General features: G+C 51.6%; 2 protein-coding genes across 6 annotated transcripts in view; both read left to right on the forward strand.

Moving 5' to 3' along the window:
- The first annotated feature begins 820 nt into the window (after positions 1–820).
- PLA2G15 (phospholipase A2 group XV) lies at positions 821–11178 on the forward strand. The gene is made up of 6 exons (XM_046680930.1): positions 821–1065; positions 4229–4385; positions 6408–6526; positions 6774–6872; positions 7270–7494; positions 9279–11178. Exons 1-6 carry the CDS (start codon positions 951–953, stop codon positions 9788–9790), a joined length of 1227 nt encoding a protein of 408 aa, XP_046536886.1. The 5' UTR covers positions 821–950; the 3' UTR covers positions 9791–11178.
- Positions 11179–13767: 2589 nt separating this feature from the next.
- SLC7A6 (solute carrier family 7 member 6) overlaps positions 13768–21448 on the forward strand; it is a 33899-nt gene continuing 26218 nt past the window's right edge. The window contains exon 1 of one of the 5 annotated variants that reach the window (XM_046680926.1): positions 13768–13899. Coding sequence is in view for 1 of the 5 variants with exons in the window: in XM_046680925.1 (XP_046536881.1) it covers positions 14771–14773 (3 nt within the window). In the remaining 4 variants the exon portion in view is untranslated. Of the gene's footprint in view, positions 13900–14006; positions 14028–14076; positions 14774–15801; positions 15924–21448 lie in introns of those variants that run through there. The other 4 variants (XM_046680929.1, XM_046680925.1, XM_046680927.1 and 1 more) reach the window with 4 other exon arrangements.

The following is a 21448-nucleotide window of genomic DNA, read 5'->3' on the forward strand; positions in this document are numbered from 1 at the left end:
CTCTGGTCTCCCCCGATTCCTCGCTCAGGGAGTCTGTGTCCTCCCTGGATCCCCAGGTTTGCGTGGGGGGGGGGGGGAAGGGGGGGTACCGCGAGGTCCCAACACCCCTCCAGTTGTGTGGGAGAATTTGCCGATGGGCCGTGGTGCAGGGTTGAGGCTCAAGACCACTCTCAACACGACGTGCAAGCTGCTTGGTCTGGCGGAGTGACTCCACACTCCGCGCCTCTAAAACAGGCAGACAGACGTCTCACTCGGAAGCGAAACACGCTGACCTGGTCTCTACCCGTCCCACCCGCATCCCTAACCCTGGGCAGATGGCAGGGGACCCCTGGGTCAGGGAGCCTGAACCTAGGTGCCCTGGGGACAGGGTGCGAAGAACCGGTGCGGGAGTTGCACAAAGTCCTGGTCAACTCCTGGTCCCCTAAGACCCAAAAACTGCTCGAGACTCACTTCTCCCCTTCTTCCTCTTTCTTTGACCGGGGTCGCTCAGCAGCGGCGAGCACTGGACCTTGAATCCCCGCTCGGCCCGGCCCATTCCAGCTCTCAGGTCAGGGAGGCGTCAGGAATCGGGGGCGAGGGCTGCCGCAGTGTGGACTTCGGGTACCAAAGGCTGGACTGGGCACCACCAGCTGCGAGCTGGGTCTTTGGCGTTGGCGGCTGAGAGCGTGGAAACCAGGCTGAGCTTCGATCGATCGATGAGCTCGGCGCGCGGCGCGGTCGAGGGAGCGGCTTCGGGATGAGCAGGGGCGGGGCGGCAAGCTCTACTGGGAGGGTCCCTCCGGCCGGCGAGTATCTATTGGCAGGCCGTTTGTGGGAGACGGGCCCTGATTGGCCTGGCCGCTGTGGGAGGCTGCGGGCGGCGGTGTTAAGCGCGTCGCCGCCGCCCGGGCCTAGGCGCGAGCCCGGATCGCTGAATCCGCACCTCGGACCTGGAGACGCTGTTGCACGCCATGGGGCTCCGCCTCTGCCCCTACCGCGCGGCCCTGCTCCCAGGTGGCCTCCTGTTGCTCCTGCTGCTCGCGGATCCGGCGGTCCCGGGCGGACGTCCCCCGCCGGTGGTGCTGGGTGAGGCGGGCGTCCTGTCGTGGGTCGGTTCGCTTGTGCGTCGGGCAGGACCGGGTGCGGGCGGGGCTATCTTCCAGGTTTACATCTGCTGTAAGCACGGGGTGGGGAAGCGTATGACTGTCTTGTCATCTGGGTCGGTCCGGCCATCTCCCGCCATACTGGGCGCGGGTGTGGTCAACCTCTTGTCACCTTCTCATGTAGATTGTGGGGGCGAGTGGGAGGGTTACCGTGAGGTTGCCCATCGGTCCGCCCGTCCTCGTCAGTCCGAAGCCTTGCCTTGCCTTGCCTTATCCCCATATCTTAGCTGGAAAGACCGAAGCCCTTTGGCTCCACTCCTGAGGGCTGGTGGGGGGTAGGGTGGCCTCGGAGCTGGCTCCTGGGAGCTTCAGCTAGGGCTTGACTTGGACTTGGCTGGGAGGCTCTCTCTCTCGACCCTTCCAGCCCCACACGGTTCAGAGGGCATTACTGAAAGGAAGCTCTTTGAGGAAAGGATTGTTCTCCTAGCCTGCCACCAAGGCTGTCTCCACACTTACCATATGGGTGGCATTGGCCCTGAGGGAGGAGGCTCAAGGGAATCTGAGGATGGCTCAAGACAGAGGTAAGAATTGGAACAATGGCTATGAATAGATTATCAGGGAACATACCCCTGCCAGACCCACTTGGACTAGGCTGTGTTGGGACTAGGTGACCTCCCCTGCCTACCCTCTCCTTGGCCCTGGCTCCGGCAACTGTACAGGAGCCACAGTGTTTCTTTGTGGTGGTGGATAGGGATGAGACCTCTGTCTTGAGGGCCTTGGATGCCATTCAGGATGTCACTCCCACCCAGAGCTAATGTGTTGGTGGCCAGCCAGGACTCCTGAAGGCAGAGGCATGCTGAGGTATCTGTTACATACTCAGTCTGCTGCAGCATGACCCCCAAGGGTCTTTTCTGCTGGGAGTATCTTAATGGGGATGATGCAGATCACGGAAGGGTAGGGTTGGCAGTCAGTGTGGTCCCAGGGGGTACCCCACCAAGAGTTCTGGGCCAGGAAATGCTCCAGGGGGATACTGGGCCCAGGTTCACCACGAGATTTGGGGAGACTTGGCCCTGCCTTCCCTAAGCTTGCAGGATGATCCTCAGAGATGAAGTCTGTGCTGGGCAAGCACAGAGAATCTACCGACCCAGTCAGGGAAGGTTTCCTGGAGTATGCAGCTCGAGCTGAGGCCAGGAGAGAGTTCCAGGCAGAGGGAACTACATATCAGAGGGAGGGAGGTAAGCAGTCCAGGCTGTCTGGGATGGAGTGGGGGGTGGAGTGGATTGTGCAGGGCTCGTGACTGGTTGGGTCATCTGGACTTCATCCTGGGAACCTAAAGGACAGAAATGAGGTCTGTGCTGGGCACACACAGAGAACCACTGACCCAGTCAGGAAAGGCTTCCTGGAGTATGCAGCTCAAGCTGAGGCCAGGAGAAAGTTCTAGGCAGAGGGAACTACATGTCAAAGGGAGGGAGGTAAGCAGTCCAGGCTGTCTGGAGTGGAGTTGGGGCTGGAGTGGATTGTGCAGGGCTCGTGACTGGTTGGGTCATCTGGACTTCATCCTGGGAGCCCGCAGGATATGGGTGGGCCTAAGGAGTTCTGAATATGAAGGGTGTGGCATTGGAAAGTTTGTGGTCTCTGGCCAGCATGCAGCCTTATTGCCTGGGTTGGTGCTAACTGCACTCATCAGTTCATTCAGTTCTTGGTTATCCTAGGTCACAGGAAAGGAGCCTCAGGCCCCACCCAGAGTCAGGGAATGACTGGAATCCTAACCTGCGCAGCTTTTCAGAGAGTGAGGCTGTTGGCATTAATCCTGGGAAACCCTATAGTGGACTGTTCCTGGGCACACAGCAGGGACCTGACCCTGACCATCAGAGGACCAGCATTCAAGGGTGACCAGCCTCTATGAGTGGGACCCTGATTAGTGGTAGGGGAAGCAAAGGCCAGAGAAGTGATACAGAAGACGACCCTGGGCGGGGGGAAGGGACTGTAGCAAGCTATTTCTACCTCTCCCAACCTCAGTCTCATCTGTAGAGGGGGTATAATAAGGATGTTCTCTCCAGTGTTATTTGAGACAAAAGGCGCATGGATGGCTCTTGTCCTAGTTCTAGGCACAAAGGGGCTCAGGAAGTGACCACTGCTATTTTAGAGGCCATACAGCCTGGCCCGGGTGAAGGGCATGCAGGCAAAGCAGATCTGGTGACTTCCTCTTTCAGCCATTTCCTCTTTGATAGAGACACTGACCAAGGTCTCTGCACTGTGCTGCCCAGTCCGCAAGCATGTCATCCAGAGGCTGTTCCTGTTGAGGACTCCCCACTTCTGCACCCACATCTTAAAGGGAGGTGAAGGCAGGTGCTGTACTTGCCTCCCGTGGCCACCCTGAGGACACTATGGGATGGTGCACAGGAAGGGCATGCCCTCTGAAGGACTGGGTTCACACTTGGAGCCCAGTGGATGCCCAGGAGAGCTAGGCACTGGCTGTTCACTCAGTGATCATGGATCCTAAATGGGGATGTGTTTGGAAGTTGTCGGGAGCGTGGCATGTGGGAGCAGGTGAGGCTTGAAAGGTCACTTGGAGTAAATAGACAGTGAAGGGCCTTGAATGTTGGGTAGTGAAGCAATAGGGATGGGTTTGAGTGTCACAGGGCCCCAGGGCTCTGCGTATGCTGGATAGGCTGGCTCCAGTACAGAGAAGTTGTCCTGGGGGCCGGGTCACACCCACTCCCACTGGGCTGTGGCTGGAATGGTGTGTTGTTTCAGGGTAGCCATCTCTGACACAAGGTCCAGGTGCCAGGAGGCTAAGGCCCTCCAGATGACCTTTCTTCTGAAATTTTACTGGGCTCTGGCCTTTAGCAAGGCCTTGGGACATTGATAGGCCAGCAGGTGCCAGTATGAGCTTCTCTTAACTTTGTTTCTGTTCATTGCCCCACTCCACAAACCTGTCCTGCAGTGCCTTCTCTGGATTCAATTTCGGCTGGTTAAGTGGCCCAATGCTCTATTATATTTCCCACTCCTTCCCTCAGAGTGAACAACCCCTGCCTATTCCATGTCCTGGGACAGCGATGGGTAGAAGGCCTTTAGGTTCAAGCCTCGAGGGTCTCCAGTCTGCCAGGCCCAGGACCTCACGTATGCTCTGTGTGCCCCTACAGTGCCTGGTGATTTGGGCAACCAGCTGGAGGCAAAGCTGGACAAGCCAACAGTTGTGCACTACCTCTGCTCCAAGAGGACGGACAAGTACTTCACACTCTGGCTGAACCTCGAACTGCTGCTGCCTGTCATCATTGACTGCTGGATTGACAATATCAGGTGGGGGCTGGGGCACAGATGGGGTGCCGCTCGCCGACCTAGCCTAAAGAGGCCCCAGAGCCTATTTCCATCTCGTCCCCACCTCAGGAGACCCTGAGGTCACTGACCTCTCTCCCTTCCCTTTTCCTCAGTCTAGTTGGTGCCACTTTTGCACTCTCCCAGACAGAACTTTCTTCCCTTTCTTGCTGCTCTTGTCCCTGTTCTCTCTAATTCAGGCCTTGTGCCTCATGCCCTGCATGTGGTTTCTATGCTCCAGGCCCTATTCAAAGCCTCAGTATGGCCCCCACCCCTTCCCCTGCCTCTGATTTGGCCACACCTCCCCCTCCAGCTGCTTATTCTTCCTGGGATGTGCCCTGTCTCCATGCCTTTGCACCTGGTGTTCTTTCAGCCTGGAGTCTACCTCTACACCCTTTGCCTGATGAATTCCCTCCCGTATACCCTTTAAAACCTGAGCCTAGTCCCTCTGTGAAGTCTCCTCTGCCACTCCCCAGAGCTGTTAACCTCTCCTTCCCCTAGGCCACATGCCTCTTTCCTCTAACTCTCATCATGTGCCAAACTTATTTCCAAGGATGTTTCCCTGATAATAATGTAATGAGAATTACTTCTTACTGAGTATAGGCACTATACAGTTTACATACTTTCTTTTATTTAGTCTTACAGCGACCCTATAAAACAGGTGCTATTTTCAAACCTGTTTTACAAAAGGAAATATGGAAGCTCAAAGAGGTTACAAACTTGCCTAGGGTCACTCAGCCAATAAGTGGGAAGATCAGGACTTGAACCCAGAATTGTATAGTGTGGCGCTGAGCTAAGGTTTCCTCCCAGACTGAGCTTCCTGAAGGCAAGGACTGTGTCTCTATTATTTTTAGAGCAGCAGAACCAGGAACACAACTGGTGCTCAATAAATGTTTGAGCTGAATGGAGTCTCACAAATTAATAAATTTTCTTGGAGACACACTAGCTGTCTCTCAGGCACCCTGCCCTTCCCTGTTGTTTATGATGCCTGCTTTGTTGACTCTTTCCTCTTCTGTGTGTGAGCAGGGTTATTTCTGGGCTGTTGGTCTGCATGTCTATTTTTGTACCAGAGACGTGGTCTTAGGTACTGCCAATTGGAGGTGTGAGCTGATACTGAGAGGGGCTTGTCTACCTTCATTGGTCCTCTGACCCGTTTAGACTTTCATCCAGCACAGAGCTGTACTGACTTTCCAGAACAATTTTCTGCACTTTGCTGAGTGGTCACTGGGATAATCTACAGACTGCCCTGGAGAGGGTGGGCCCCCAGTGCCTATTATTTGGGCCAATGTTGGGAATTCTGTCTGCTTTCCGTGGCTGATCTTTAAAGGGGGATGGGACTCAGGATCACCAGGGACTGCAGGTCTAGCGTGGTCTAGCCTGTGTCTTCTCAAGCACATTTGTCTCCTTGGTATCAGGGGAGGCCAAAGCAGAGTTCCTGGCCTGGCATAAAGCTTTCTTCCTGTCTCCATTATTTCTCCAGTCCTTGCCTTTCCACCCACACAGCAGATACAGGGGCTTGGGCCCTGAGGTGGGAGTCTCTCTATCCAGTTCTGTTGTGTGCTGCACTCACCATCTCCTTTGCCCTGTGATGTGTTATGGCGGGTGGCAGGAGTTGGGTCTGTGGAGATGGGGCGATGGGAGCCTGTGAGGTTAGCCTGCCTGCTTTTTTGGGTCAAGTGCGATGTTCATGGCAGAGCCAGGCCTGGCGCTTCCCTCTCCCAACCAAATCTAAGACCTGTATTCTGGGGTGAGTGACATTAAGGAGAAGGGAATATTGTCTCAGGTCCTGGGGTTTGTCTTTGGAGTGAGGCTTGTTAGGGGTCCTCATTTGGATGTGGTTACTCTGATATGTGCTTTATAAACTTGCTTTGTTACTTTTTGGTCTCCGTATACATCTGACCAAACCTAAGGATGGGAAGGGAGTATGGCTCAGGACACAGGCAGTATTAGGACACACCAAGTTCAGAGTCACCTCTGGATCACCAGCTCAGTATCCCCTCCTGACAGGCTGGTCTACAACAGAACATCCCGAGCCACCCAATTTCCCGATGGTGTGGATGTGCGTGTCCCTGGCTTTGGGAACACCTTCTCACTGGAGTTCCTGGACCCCAGCAAAAGCAGTGTGGGTATGTAGCCCTTCCTCATCCCTCCAGGGAATGGGGTTGGAGGTTCTGCTGGACTCCTAGAGTGGGAGGAACGCTGTCAGTTTGAAGGGGTAGCCTGTGAACTGTCTCTGATCAGTGTCGGCACAGAGCCCTGTAGCATTCCTTCAGGGGTTTCCCAGCAGTAGATGTCACAGTCTCCTTGGCAGGTTTGGTAAAGGTGGCTGGCACTGACTGTACCCTCTCTAATCCTATGCATTTCTGTCTACAGGTTCCTATTTCCACACCATGGTGGAGAGCCTGGTGAGCTGGGGCTACACACGGGATAAGGACGTCCGGGGGGCCCCCTACGACTGGCGCCGAGCCCCAAGTAAGTGGTCACCCTCGTTTCCTCCCTAAAGTCTTGGGAGATAGGGACAAGGAGGTCACAGCCACCACTGCCCTGGGCTCTCCTCTATCCCTGGGCCTCTGGTGTCTAGCCCAGGGCTTATAGCTACCACCGTTGGTCAATGTGTCCTGTCTTTCCCCATGCCTCACCCCAGGATTTCTAGGGCCCTGAGCCCTGGGGAGAGATAACGAGGCTGAGGAGGGGAAAAAGAGCCCCTTTGTTTCCTACCTTCATGGAAACTGAGGGGAAACCAGACCACTCCCACTTGGGTTTTAGCACTCTCCCCACCCCCCTAGTCTTGGATCTGGCCTGAGAAATGGTCAGCAGTTCAGGCCCCAGGACCCTTCCTCCCTGACCCTCACCTGGCTCTGATCTGCAGATGAAAATGGGCCCTACTTCCTGGCCCTCCGGAAGATGATCGAGAAGATGCACCAGCAGTATGGGGGCCCCGTGGTGCTGGTTGCCCACAGTATGGGCAACATGTACATGCTCTACTTTCTGCAGCGGCAGCCACAGGCCTGGAAGGACAAGTATATCCATGCCTTCGTGGCACTAGGTGCACCCTGGGGGGGCGTGGCCAAGACCCTGCGTGTCCTGGCCTCAGGTAAGACCCTGCCTGGTCCAGGATGGGGGGTTGGTATTGGGGATGGCACCCTGTCTTTCCCTGTACAATGTCTTTCATGTCTCTTCTCTTGGGTCTGAACCCTTATTTCTCCAGAGTGGTATTCTTTTCCAAAGATCTCTTTTTCCAAAAGAGAATCTAACACTACTCCTAATTTCATCTCTCTAGTGGATGACCCTTGTTGTCTGTGTACGTTACTTACAGCATGTCATGGAGTGGCATAACTGTTGGTCGTACAGGTACTTGCTTGTGCACACAGAAGCACAGTGCTCAGGCCTGGCTGGCCTAACTTGTTTGGCCCAAAGTTCTTTGGGGGAGCCTTCTCCCTCTCTCTTGCCCACATCCTTACTTCTTCATCCCCACCTTTGCCCCAGAAAAGGAAGGTGGGACTACAGTTTCCTGTTGATGAGTTACGCCTCCATCTGTGGCAGCGGGGAGCCTCTGTGTGCAACACAGGGAGGAAGCAGGTGCAGTTTGTCTGGGCCTGCTTGCTTAGAAGTTGGGAAAACCACCTCGTTCCCCATTCCTCCCTAATCCACCTCCCTTTTCACAACTGTCAGAACCTGCTAGCAGCAGCTGTAGGGCTTCCCTGCCTCTGCTAGGACTGAGTGTGAGCTCCATGGGCCCTCACTTTAGGAGCCATGAGCCAGGACTGTGCCAAGTATCTGATGAGTTTTCTTCCTCAAGTCACCAGCACTGCCTGACCTACTTGTTGGCTAACTGATCGTTGTGAACAGGTCAGGCCCAGTGCCTCTCCTAGTAGTGACCCTGGATTGGCTGGGCAGTGAGGTAGTGAGGACTTATCACAGCCACCTACTCTGTCCAGCCTGGACCTGAATCGACAGATGTGGGCACCACCTGAGTTTGAGTCGGGGAGCCATGGTGAAGTTCAGGTCCCAGCCCTTTGAGAGCTTCCCTGTGAGTTCCCTTAGAGCTTTGCCTCAGATACTGGGAAAGTGTTCTGTCAGGCCTGGCAGTCCGGGATCAGGGATGGGGTAGGAGGGGTAGTCCATGGACCCCTAGCTAGTGGCTTCCCATTCATCATGGGTCCTAGAGCCAGGTCTCACCTGGCAGAGCTGTGGTCCTGTGGTCAGTTAGAGAGGTAGAGTGATGAGTGGCCATGGCTCCTGAACAGGTCAGAGGCCCCTGTTCCCAGGGGTCTCACTGGCTGGTGGGTATGTTTGTGTTGTTGGCATTCCGGTGCGAGAAGGACTGCCACTCTGTCTGTAGCCTTCCCTCCTTTCCTGTCTCCTGCAGGCCTGGCTGCCCAGGTCAGTGACAGGCAGGTGGGTGGGATGATACCAGGGCTGGCTGGCTGCAGGTCTGAGCCTAGGAAAAGAAAAATGTTTACATAGCTCAATGTAATAAAAGAGAAAGAAGAATATGTCTCTGGGCTGCCAACCTGCTGATTCACCTTCAACAAGATCAGTGCCTACAGACCCAGTGATAAGAGCTCCCTCCAAGGAGGGTACTGTTTACACAATAAATCACCCTGTGGGTGTGTGCTGCCTAAATCCTTGGGGACGAAATGCAAAAGGAAAGAAAGAAATCTTGGTTGAGTGCTTCCCAGATATAACAAAACTAAAGGGAAACAATAAAAGCCAATGAAGGCATGGGAGTTCTAATGATGATAACAGTGTAGAGATGCTGGAGTGCTGACTGAGCCACTGGTTGGGGTCCAGCAGGGGGCCTAGTGGTGAACTTGATGCCCAGCCAGCTTGCATTCCTGAGCACAGACTGACCTGGCCGGAGCCCTCTCCCTGCAGGAGACAACAACCGGATCCCGGTCATTGGTACCCTGAAGATCCGGGAGCAGCAGCGGTCTGCTGTCTCTACCAGCTGGCTCCTGCCCTACAACTATACCTGGTCATCTGAGAAGGTCTTTGTGCGCACACCCACCACCAACTACACGTTGCGGGACTATCACCGGTTCTTCCAGGACATTGGCTTTGAAGACGGCTGGCTCATGCGACAGGATACAGAGGGGCTGGTTGAAGCCACACTGCCGCCTGGTGTGCAGCTGCACTGCCTCTATGGTACTGGTGTCCCCACACCAGACTCCTTCTCCTACGAGAACTTTCCAGACCACGACCCTAAAATCTTCTTTGGCGATGGTGATGGCACTGTGAACTTGCAGAGTGCCCTGCAATGCCGGACCTGGCGCAGCCACCAGGAGCACCAAGTGTCATTGCAGGAGCTTCCGGGCAGTGAGCACATTGAGATGCTGGCCAATGCCACTACTCTGGCCTACCTGAAACGTGTGCTCCTTGGGCCCTGATTCCTGTGCCAGGCAGGACTGTGGGATGGCTCAGCCACAGTTGCTTCTCTTGGCCTCTGGGACTGCCATGGCCCATGTGTTTAGCAGTTTGTGACTGGGTCTTGGGTTGTGAAATGTCTGCCATGGGAAGTGTTGTTTCTTCTTCCTCTGAGGGAATGAGGAAGGAAGAAATAGTCTGGACTCACTTGAGGAACTCTTGATGGAAAGAATGCTGCTGATGGTGGAATTGTTGTGACCTCAGGACTGGCTTCATGGGTGGTTGTCTGGCACCTGGCCCCAATCCCCAACTCTGGGGCCATGTGTTCCTCCTACCCCTGTGGCCTTTTCACACTCGCCCACCAGGCCCTGTCCCCTCAGCCTTCCTGCGAGGGATATTACTGAGCTGTAACCCTACCCACAAAGGTCCCAGGGTTGGGCTCCTGGACCCTGGGGTGACCCTTCCCACACACTGACCACAGGTGGACCTGCTACTGGCCAGGGTGGTTGGAGCTGCTGGCTTCCCTGTGGCCTAGCTGCTCAACAGCCTGACTGTGGCTTCCTGGGGGCAGCCTGGTTCCCCCTGCTGGCAGGGGTGGGTTGTTCTTCATGGTTCCCAGGCCCTAGAGCATTCACTCCTACCTCCCTCACCTCTAAGAGCAGCCTAGCTCAGGATTGGGCATCAGATAGCCCCCCAGTTCTGGGGGCTGTGTCCCAGGAGCCCTGTCCCCCTTGGTTGGGCTGTTGGCTACAGTATTGATGGTGGCTCCCTTTGCCCTGGGACTGTGGCTCAAGGATGAGAGCAGGGCCCAGTGCCATGGCCTTTTAGGTACTCATGAAGAAAAAGAACACAAGGAAGCAGCCAAGGCCACTCAGAGCTGCCCTGAGCTGCCCTCTTGCTAACCCCACCATCACATTGTGACCCTGCCCTAGGGTCCCTCTAGCACCCAAATGGGGTACAGGGCTGAGAGGAGGCAGGGCTCCTGCCTACCCTCTCCAGCACCTACCCCCACCAGGCAGCTCAGTGGTGTTTATTCTGCAGGGACTATCCCAGAAACTTGAGTGGGCCCCTGAGAGCCAGGTGCCTTGGGGCCCCTTGAGGGTTTTCTGTCTGCCCCAGAGGTGCTGCATGGATAACAAGCTTAAGGAATCTCGATCTGCCTTGGTAGCAGTGGTCTCCAAGTAGGCAATAGCTATAGGCCATGACTTGGGTGTGGCCTCTAGGGTGGGGTTCCAAAGCCAGAGTCAGGCTAACTGTGCTGCTCTCCCACAAGGTTTCTGTGGAGCTGACGTTTCTCTGTTGCGTACATACCCAGCATCTGTGTCTCCCTTTGTTGTTGAGTAGTGAGCCCCACATGGGGCTCTGAGCAGGCTGTACCTCGATTCTGGCAATAAAAGTATTCTGGATGCTATAAAGTGCCCTGGTCTAGGCTCTCTGCTCTGAGCATGAGAGGAGGAAGGTAGTGGAGGGGTGAGGGGGCTAGAGAGGCAAGTAATCAGGGGCTAGACCTTTCCTGAAGGCTTGATGGGTCTCTCAGCACCAAAGCTTTGCCCCTGTGCACCTCTTTGGGCTTCATCCTCCTGACCCCTCTCCTGGAATCTAGTTCCCCTCCTGGGACTAAGAATCATGACCTGAAACATTCCCATTGGAATGCGGCTCCCCCTGTTCCTGCCTGGTCAGCAGGCCCCACGTGCCACCCCAGAGCTAGGGGCCAAAGACAATCCTGCAGGTCACCCTGGCTGGACTCCCTTTCCCAGCCTTCTGTCCTTTCTCAACTTGCAGGTCTCAGAATCCTTTGAACCTAGAGTTCTTTTTTAGGACGCCACCCTTCTACTTTGTTCTTCAGCTCATCTGCTCACCATCTGTGCCTCTTTAGGGACAGAGTGAGACTGAGGGAGGAAGAGAGACTAGGCTGAGACTGATATGGACAGAGACCAAAATGGGCAGAGGCAGGGGCCGAGAGACTGAGGACCAAATGGAGATGGATAAATCCAGAGAAACAGAAAGAGTCTAAGACAGGGACACATGCATAGGGATGGGGTCCAGGCCTGAGTTCTGTGGTGCAGAGCCCAGAGCCAGGGGCCAGTATAGGTGATAGGAGCCCCGTTCCTACCTCCTCCACAGAGCTGGGCCAGCCTGGGCTTCAGGCTTCCATACACCTTGGGCCACTAGAGGGCACTCTGAACCCTCTCACCTCACCAGTTAACTGGCCAAACCTGGAAGAAGGGGTGGCCCAGAGAGGGTCGCAGAGAGAGGATGCCTAGGGATACACAGGTCCAGCCGTATCACTGGCCTTGGTAAAAGGGTGATAACATGAGAGGGAGCAAACCCTCACCCCTAGGCCCTGCCCAGTCTGACTCCCAGCTCTGTCCTAACACTCACACACCCATGCCACCCCTTGTGGTAACCTTGCAACCACCCACTCACCTCTGATCCATTTCAGCCCCACCACTGCCACCCTCAGTTTCACAACTGCAGGGAGAGGTCATGGAGTCAGAGCAGGCTTCAGGACGAGCAGACGGGCTCAAATCTGAATTCTACCAGCTCCAGTCATGTAGCCTGGGGAGTCTCCAGACCTCCCTGAGCCTCATGTGAAGAAGGGGGACGAATAAATGTACCATGCAGAGTGGTTCTGAGGAACATTAATGGTGCTGGAGAACATCCCATTCAGTGCTTGGTACATAGTGGGCTTTCAGCTGGTGGGCTGCTATCACAGCAAAGCCAGAGGTCTGCGAGCTGGCAGGTTGGATATGCAGCTGTCGTAAGGACAGGTGGTCTAGCTGCCATTGGGTGACACAAGTGTCCAGAGCCCTTCCTCTGCCTGACCAGGGAGGCCTGAGGAACTGATCCAGGGGGCAAAGAGTCAGATTCTAATGACTCCAAATAACATACTCTCATTTACACTTAGGGAAAGTATTCCAAGTCTGAGCACAGGAGGGCAGCACCAGTGAGGGCTCTTCAAGGCTCATCATCTCAGGTCTATAGAGAGGAGGATTGGAAGAATATTTAGGCACAGGAGAGACGAAATCATTTCAATTTGTATTTTAGGAGCACCCCCCAGCTTGTGGGGGTGGGTTAGAGGGAGCAGGATAGGGATTGGGAAGCTGTTATGGCTGAGGAGGAGAAAACCATGAGATGTAGGGCCTGGTGGGCGAGAGGAAGAAAGGTCTAGGGTGCTGCCCCTCTCTGGCTGGGTCAGTAGTGAGGCAAGGAGCAGGGGTTTGGATGTGATCAGTATGGACCAAGAGGAGGTGCAGTTGTGAACATGTGTCTGGGGGAAATGACTCCATGGTCCAGGGGAGAGGCTTGGCTTGAGGTGTGGACAGGAAGCTAAGGGGAAGGGCTCAGTTACCCATGAGGTCAGGAGGCCCTAGACAGAGCCCCAGAGGTACCAGAGGAAAAGGAGCCCTAGAAGGAGATGGAGGAGGAGCAACCAGAGGGAGAGGAAGGGGACAGGAGGATGCAGCTCTCCCAAGAGGGGTGTTAACAGGGTCAGGCAGGAGGAAGATGGAAAAATGTCCTCAAGCCTGTGGCTCAGGGAGGCCTGGCGTTGGCTATGGAAGCCTGACAGTGTCCATGTGTCTCTGGGGGCTTTAATGGATGTTTGATAGTCTGAGCTGTGGGAGCACAAGTCTTGAGTCTTTCTAGCGTCCTTAGGCAGAGGGCTGGCTGTGAACGGGGTATGGAGTCTATTTAGGGCTCCTTGTGTGAGCTGTATGGGGTCCCCCTGGGTGCGGGGCCTAGGCCAAGGGCCATATAGGAACGGGGCGTGGGGGCCGCTCCGCGGGAGCGTCCCCATATTGTGTCCCTCGGAGGCCCGGAGTGCCTCTGTGCAGGGTGAGGAGCAGCCATCCAGTCAGCGGGGGTAGCTGGGCCCCGGCGTGGCCCACAGACGCTGGGACCGCATCTCGGGCGCCGGAGCGCAGCCCGCCGGATCCCTGAGGCCGCGGCGGCCCCTGGGGCCCGGAAGCGCCGCCGCCCGTCAGCCCCGCGCGGAGCCGGGCGCCCTGTCCCGACGCGGCGCGCTGTCGCGATCCGGCGGCGGGTGACGTGGCGGGGGCGGGGCTTGAGCAGCCGCGAGGCCGGGGCGGCAGTGCGACAGAGCATCCTGGCGGCGACTGGCCACCGTGAGGTAACGGGCCGCTGGCGGGCGCGCCGGGGTAGCCGGGCCGGGGCCAGCCGGGCCCGCACCCTGTGGGGCCGGCCTCTCGGCGCCGCCGCCGCCGCGTGCGGGATGCGGGACCGGAAACGCGGAGCAGGGTGGGCGGGGGCACGTGAGAGCCGCTGCGAGTGAGAGCGTGCCGGAGGGTGACGCTGGCGTGTAAGAGGGACCTTGAGCGTGAGGGTGACTCCAGGAGTGTGGGAGACCTTGAGTGTAAGACTGAGCGTGGGAGAAAGACTCCGTGTGTGTGAGAGAGACTCCGAGTCTGAGGGTGACTGTGAGTGTGCAAGACCGGGTGTGAGATGACGCTGAGAGTATGGGAGAAACCTTGTAAGGGAGACTCTGTTTGAGTATGTGTGTGTGAGAGAGAGAGGGACAGAGAAACAGACATCCTGGACTAGAAGGAGGCTGCATGTGGGTGAAACCCTGATTCTGAGGGTGAGTCTGTGAGTGTGTAAGACCCTGAGTGTGAAGGTGGTGCTGTTAGTGTGAGGGAGACTCTGTGTGTATGTGAGAGACCTCGGGTGTGAGGGTGAGTCCATGTGTGAGAGAGACTGAGAGTGTGAGAAAGACTGAGAGGGAGATTGTGAGTGTGAGGGAGACTGTGTGAGAGTGGCCCTAAGTGTGACACTGAATGTGTGAGAGGGACTGTTTGAGATATGCAAGTGTGAGTCTCTGAAGGTAAGAACGAGAAGCTGTGCTGTGTGTAAGAGACTCTGAAAGTGAGGAAGGGCTGAGGGGGCGAGACTTGGAGGACGTGACCGCAAGAACAGAGCTTCTTGGGGATGCTGATGATGGGCTCGTGTTGGGGCTTGGGAGTGCTGGCCTTTGGAGCTAGAGAATGGTGCGCTCCTCTTTTTATGGCTCTTTTTGGTGTCTCCACATCCTGTCATCTTGTTTGATCATCTCATGTCATACATGGAAGGCGATATTTGTGAAACATTCTGAGAATTCTTCACTAAGCTCTAAGCAAACAGTCTAGGCACCAGGTTGTGTAATGGTCAGTACAAATAGGAATCAATATTTAATTTAACAGATGTTTTTGAGTACCTCTTGTGTGCAGTGGGTTATGTGCTTGGTGACACAGTTAAAAAGAATTTGGTCTCTGCCCTTGATGGGGGGGAAAAAAGCACTGCCAGCAAATCTAGCACCGTGGTAGCAGAATGCTCAGTTCTCCGATGCTAATCTCTGAGAGCTGCTCCCTGGTTTGAAGATCTGGGAGGAGCAGACTTTTGAAAGCCTGTGAGTGCTTTCTGAAATCATTTTCAGCTTTGTTTGCTTGCTGTGAGGCTGTATAGGAAACAGTCCAGGCTCCCTACATTGCTGAGGTCCCATTGTGTACTAGTGGCTTTTGCTTTCCGACTTTGGTCTCAGACTGTTCAAGTTCTTATATTTGATTTTCCTTTCCTGATAAATATGTAGAAAACCACAAGCCTGATTTTTCTCCTATCTTCCTCCTTCCCTGTCTGGCTGTGGACGTATTTTTATTGCAGATCAAGAGTAAATACGAGTTATATGGCTGATCTCCCTGGCAGTTCTTGGTACAGGAAATTTCCTGACCTCTGTGCTGTCTGCTGTAGTCTCCAGGTTGTGGATATATTTCTACAAAAGTGACGCAAACGGTGCTCATGGGACCTGAGATTCAGGGAAGGGCAGCTGTCTACACATGCATGATTTGAGATGACTGGGCTGGTTCTCTGACACGTTTGCTTCAGTTACATTCCGCTGTTGAGTGAGAGGGAACTTATCAGTAATTGAGTGCTGTTCCTGCTGGGCATGTAAAGCTTAGATTTTTACAAAGGGAAATATCGCCCTGCTGCTTCTTAGGTTCCTTTTTTGATAAGTTGTGTCTTACTCTTTATTGCAGAGATTAAATGGTCAAGACAGATAAGTGGAATTAGGCCTTGCTGTGGAGAGTTCATTTTCTTCTCAGTACCTGACCATTTATGATGAGGTAGCTTAAGAAAATGTGATGTTTGTTTATTTCCTTACAGGTGAATATTATTGCTCTGTTCTCTATTAGCTTTCTTGGATCTTTGTGATTTGTAAAGAGTTTTAGTTATTTGTATATGATATGAACATGATACTGGTAAAGAGAATGGCTCACACATGATTAGCAATTATTTAGCACTGTAATTTATTATATAAATAAATTATATACTTATTACATTGTATCTCTTTCTAAAGAGTAATTGTGGTGGTTTGTAATTAAAGATACTTGCAATGAGATTGTTAAAAAGAAATAGGCAACAAAAGCCATGGAAAAGACTAGATATCAAATACTGTTGAGAAGTGAGGGTATCTAGTCACTTTGATTGGGAGATGAATTTGATCTTGAGCTTCCTGGTAAAAAAGACAAACATAAAGAGTCACGTAATTTTTGTTATTTGATAGAAGTACAATAAATATATATATTTTTAAGTTTAAGCATTAAAAAATTAATGCATACTCATTGTGGAAAATTTATAAAACTCAGAGAAGTATAAAAAGTCCTGTGTCTTTTCACTGCAGTTAAGATTTTGGTGTGTTTCTCGACAGCATTTTTTTCCCCATAGTCATCAATTCTAAAAGAATTTTTAAATCCAGCTTGTAAAATATTCTTTGTAATTAAACTTTGAAAGAGCCTTTTTTTTTTTTTCTGAAAAATGCATGTAATAGTTTCATGGTTAAATTTTCATGAGGAAATTTTAGTGGCCTGGTGGATTTCTTTATCTTCTGCTCAGGAGCTTCGAAATAGGATGAAAACCTGTTAGAAAGCTGCACTGTGTCCTTACAAGCAGGACTTTATGCTGGCTTTTCAAGACAGGAACTTATAAGGTGCATTGAATGATTTAATGGCAATTGTCTTCAATAGTGATTTTAGAGAGATTGTGCGTGTTAGAGAAAGAGAGACCGAGAGACTGTACTGTGTGTGATCTTCACACACCAATTTCTCTTATCAGTTGGATAAAAATTGAAGGCAAAAGGATGGTCAATTCAGAGAGAGTGATCTGGTAGAATTTTGTTCCACCCCCAAATATCAGGCTGTCTAGCTAGAGATAGTGGCTTAATCATGAACTCCTTGAATCAGTGATTTTTATCCCATTGTTGCAGAAGGTCTGCAAATCTACTCTGTGGGGACAAGATAAACAATATATTTCACACAGTTATGGGCTGCTTTTTTGAGAATGTATGTAGATACTGTTGTGACTAATTAAATGCAAATGAATTAAAAACCATTGTTGTAGTCACAGCAGCTTTTTGTAATTTTTTTTTCCTTTCTCACCTGTTAACCTGAAGAACAAGTACTGTGATAGAAAATGATGGGAACCACTGTCTCAGACTGGCTTCTCTGACTGAACACTTCCCTTTAGTTAAGGTTTTGTTGTTGTGTTCTGGGGAGCAAGTGGCTCAAGGTGTTAGACTTTCAGTAGGGTTTGTTGTGTGTTTTCTGTCCTTTATATATTTTTATTCAATGATCAGGGACTGAGTACCGATCCTGTGCTAGGCTTTGTACTTGGTGCTGCTGAAACAGACAAGGAGCTCACAGACTAGTTGAGAGAGACTGAAGGTACGTAAATGCAACAGAGTGAGGCAGAAGTTTGTGCTAGAAGCCTTAGGGGCACAAGGAGATATGTGGAGCAAGGTGGTAGCGAGGATGTTGAGGAAAAGGTGGGAGAAGGGTGTTGGAGGCAGAGGGCTCAGCATGAGCAAAGGTGTATTTGTCTGATGGGCTCTGGAAACCCTGGACTCCTCCAGGTTCTGGAAACTTCAGGTAATTCAGTGTGACAGGACCATGAGTGGGACTGTATGCAGCACGGGGTCTAGTGACAAGGCCCTGCTGAGAAGGTTGGAGCTGGTCCTAAAGCCCTCAGGCAGCACCTGAGGGATTGTTCCTAACTGTGCTCTGATAGCAGTTGAGTAGATCAGAAGGTTGGTATTCTGTTGTGAAACTTGAGGAGCCAGCCAAAGCAGTGTTTTTCCCTGTGGGGAGGCTCTCTCCCACCCCTGACCTGCTTCCATCTCCTGCGTGGAGGTAAGCCCTATTGCAGGTGCCAATTTTTTTTCTCAGAATTCCCATAATTCCTTAGACAAGAACTATGTTGGGACAGTCCTTTTTCAGGTCTTCTAGATCCCTGCTGATTTTATGTCTACTTGTTCTGTTGATGACTGAGAGAGGTGTGTTGAAGCCCCCAACTATAATCATGGTTTTATCGGTTTCTTTCAGATCTCTCAGTTTTTGCATGTATTTTGAAGCTATGTTGTTGGAGGAAATAGACATTTAGAATTGTCTTCTTGGTAAATTGACCTCTTTATCATTCTGTAATGTCCTATTTATCCCTAGCAGTATTTCTTATTCTGAAGTCTGTTTTGTCTGATGTTGATACAGCTACTCCACCTTTCTTTTAATTTAGTGTTTGTATGATTTTTTCCATCCTTTTACCTGCAACTAATTTATGTCTTTATATTTAAACTGGGTTTCCTGTAGACTGCATATTGGGTTTTGCATTTTTCTCTAATCTGACAATGTGTTTTAATTAGTGTGTTTAGATCATTTACATTTCATGTTGGTGATATGGTTGGATTAAAATCTGCCATCTTGGGGCCGGCCCGGTGGCGCAGCAGTTAAGTGTGCATGTTCTGCTTTGGCCGCCTGGGGTTCACCAGTTCAGATCCTTGGTGCGGACATGGCACCACTTGTCAAGCCATGCTGTGGTAGGCGTCCCACATATAAAGTAGAGGAAGATGGGCACGGATGTTAGCTCAGGGCCAGTCTTCCTCAGCAAAAGGAGGAGGGTTGGCAGGAGATGTTAGCTCAGGGCTAATCTTCCAAAAAAAAAAAAAAAAAGTCTGCCATCTTGCTAGTTGTTTTCTATTTGTTTCATATATTCTTTGCTTCTTTTTCTGCCTGCCTTTGGATTAAGTATTTTTTATGATCTGTTTTATCTCCAGTGTTGGCTTATTATTTATACATTTTTTTTTTAAGTTTTTTTAATTTTTCCTTTTTCTCCCCAAAGCCCCCCGGTACATAGCTGTATACCTTCAGTTGTGGGTCCTTCCAGCTGTAGCACATGGGACGCCACCTCAGCGTGGCCGGACGAGCGGTGCCATGTCTGCGCCCAGGATTCGAACCGGTGAAACCCTGTGCCGCTGAAACAGAGCGTGTGAACTCAACCACTTGGCCAAAGGGCCGGCCTCATATACAACTTCTTTTAATTTTTTAGTGGTTGCCCTAGTTTTACAATATACATTTTTAATTAATCACAGTCTACTTTTAAATAATATTACATTATTTCACACATAATATAAGAAGCTTACAATAGTATAACTCCCAATTCTTCTTTCCTATGTTTGTGCTATTGTTGTCATATATTTTACTTTTTTTTTTTTTTTTGAGGAAGATTAGCCCTGAGCTAACAACTGCCAATCCTCCTCTTTTTACTGAGGAAGACTGGCCCTGAGCTCACATCTATGCCCATGTTCCTCCACTCTATATGTGGGACGCCTACCACAGCATGGCTTGCCAAGCAGTGCCATGTCCGCACCCAGGATCTGAACTGGTGAACCCCGGGCTGCCAAAGCCGAATGTGTACACTTAACCGCTGCACCACCAGGCCAGGCCCTATTTTACTTTTATATATGGTATAAATCCACAGTGTGTTGCTACTATTTTTTATTTAGGCAGTCAGTTCTTTTTTTTTTCTTTGTTGGGGAAGATTTGCCCTGAGCTTACGTATGTTAGCTTCCTCTATTTACAAAATAGTCTTCCTCTATTTTGTATGTGGGCCACCACCACAGCATGGCTGGTGAGTGGTATAGGTCCATACCTGGGATCCGATTCTGTGAACCTGGGCCACTGAAGCAGAATGCATGGAACTTCAACCATTCAGCCACAGGGCTGGACCCTAGGCAGTCAATTCTTAAGTAATTAAAAATAAGCAAAAAAAAAGTATTTTTTATATTTACCTCAAACCATTTGATATCATCCTATAACTCTTGGCTGCTCTGTTCTATTTTTTTCATATTTTGACTCTTATGGTTTTCATCTCTCTGCTGAAATTCCACATCTGTTTCTGCATGCTTTCCAACTTTGCCATTAGATTCTTTAATGTATTAATCATAGTTCTTTTAAATTCCTTGTCTGATAGTTCCAATATCTGGATCATCTCTAAGTCTTGTCCTGTTGATTACTTTCCCTCTTGGTAGTGGTTGTTTTTCTTGCTTTTTAGTGGTGCTTGTAATTTGTTTTTGTCAGACATGGTATGTAGAAACAGTAGAGACTGAAGTACCTGGCATTTATTCTGGGAAATGGGTCTGCCTCTTCTTGTACTGAGCTGTGAGTGTGGGAGTTTGAGTCCCTTGGGAGATGAGTTGGGTTTGGGTTTTGTTGCTGCTATGGTTACCTTAGTTACACCTGTGGCTTCAAATTCCTCTTGTATTTCCTTGCTCTTAGGGTTGGTTTGGAGGGTGGGTTTTTCTCAATATTTATGCTCCACTCTCAGCTTTAGGTCTTCTTTGTGCCCCTTTGCCTCAATGCACAGTCTACCACAGTCTTGTTGCTGGGTGCTTGTTAACCTTGTGTGGGGAGCAGAGGAGTTCTCTGTTGGTTTGGTTCAGCCTCAGTCTTAGGCAGGCCCTGTTTCCCTGGGTCTGGGGGCTGCGGGGTAGATCTTTCTGGGTGATCCTGCCTGTCTCCCAGAGGTAGGACACTTCTAATGGTCTGGACCAGAGTTTCCTGCCTCTCCCCAAGGTGTAGGGTTTTTTTTTTTTTTTTTTTTTTGAAGATTAGCCCTGAGCTAACATCGGCCACCAATCCTCCTCTTTTTGCTGAGGAAGACTGGCCCTGAGCTAGCATCCATGCCCATTTTCCTCTACCTTTTATGTGGGACGCCTACCACAGCATGGCTTGATGAGTGGTGCCATGTCTGCACCCAGAATCTGAACCTGCGAACCCCGAGCAACCAAAGTAGAACGTGCGCACTTGACCACTGCTCCACTGGCCCGGCCCCTGTTTCTTTTTTCTTTTACCCTGCCCCAGCTGCCTTGGGAATGACAGAGTTTGCCACCCATTTCCCAGGGGTTTAAGACTTTTATTCTTTAGAGGCTGGATCAGGTGGACCTTTGTATTTTTTCCCAGAGCAGTGGCTGCATTCCTTTGACTGCTTTCATTCTCTAGGCTAGCACTACTAAGAGGCTTTCCCTGGTCTCCTGCCTAGTATTTCTTATGAGCATCCACCAACGTCTGTGGAGAAAAACCTCTGAGTGTGTATGGCCCTTGCTAACCCACGCTTGACCTTTAATAATTAATTAAAAATTTTACCTGGGGGCCAGCCTGGTGGCATAGCGGTTAAGTTCGCATGTTCTGCTTCTCGGCAGCCCGGGGTTCGCCGGTTTGGATCCCGGGTGCGGACCTGGCACCACTTGGCAAAAGCCATGCTGTGGTTAGGTGTCCCACATATAAAGTAGAGGAAGATGGACATGGATGTTAGCTCAGGGCCAGTCTTCCTCAGCAAAAAGAGGAGGATTGGCAGTAGCTAGC

This window comes from Equus quagga, chromosome 13 (assembly GCF_021613505.1).
Source record: "Equus quagga isolate Etosha38 chromosome 13, UCLA_HA_Equagga_1.0, whole genome shotgun sequence".
NCBI classification, from domain to species: domain Eukaryota; kingdom Metazoa; phylum Chordata; class Mammalia; order Perissodactyla; family Equidae; genus Equus; species Equus quagga.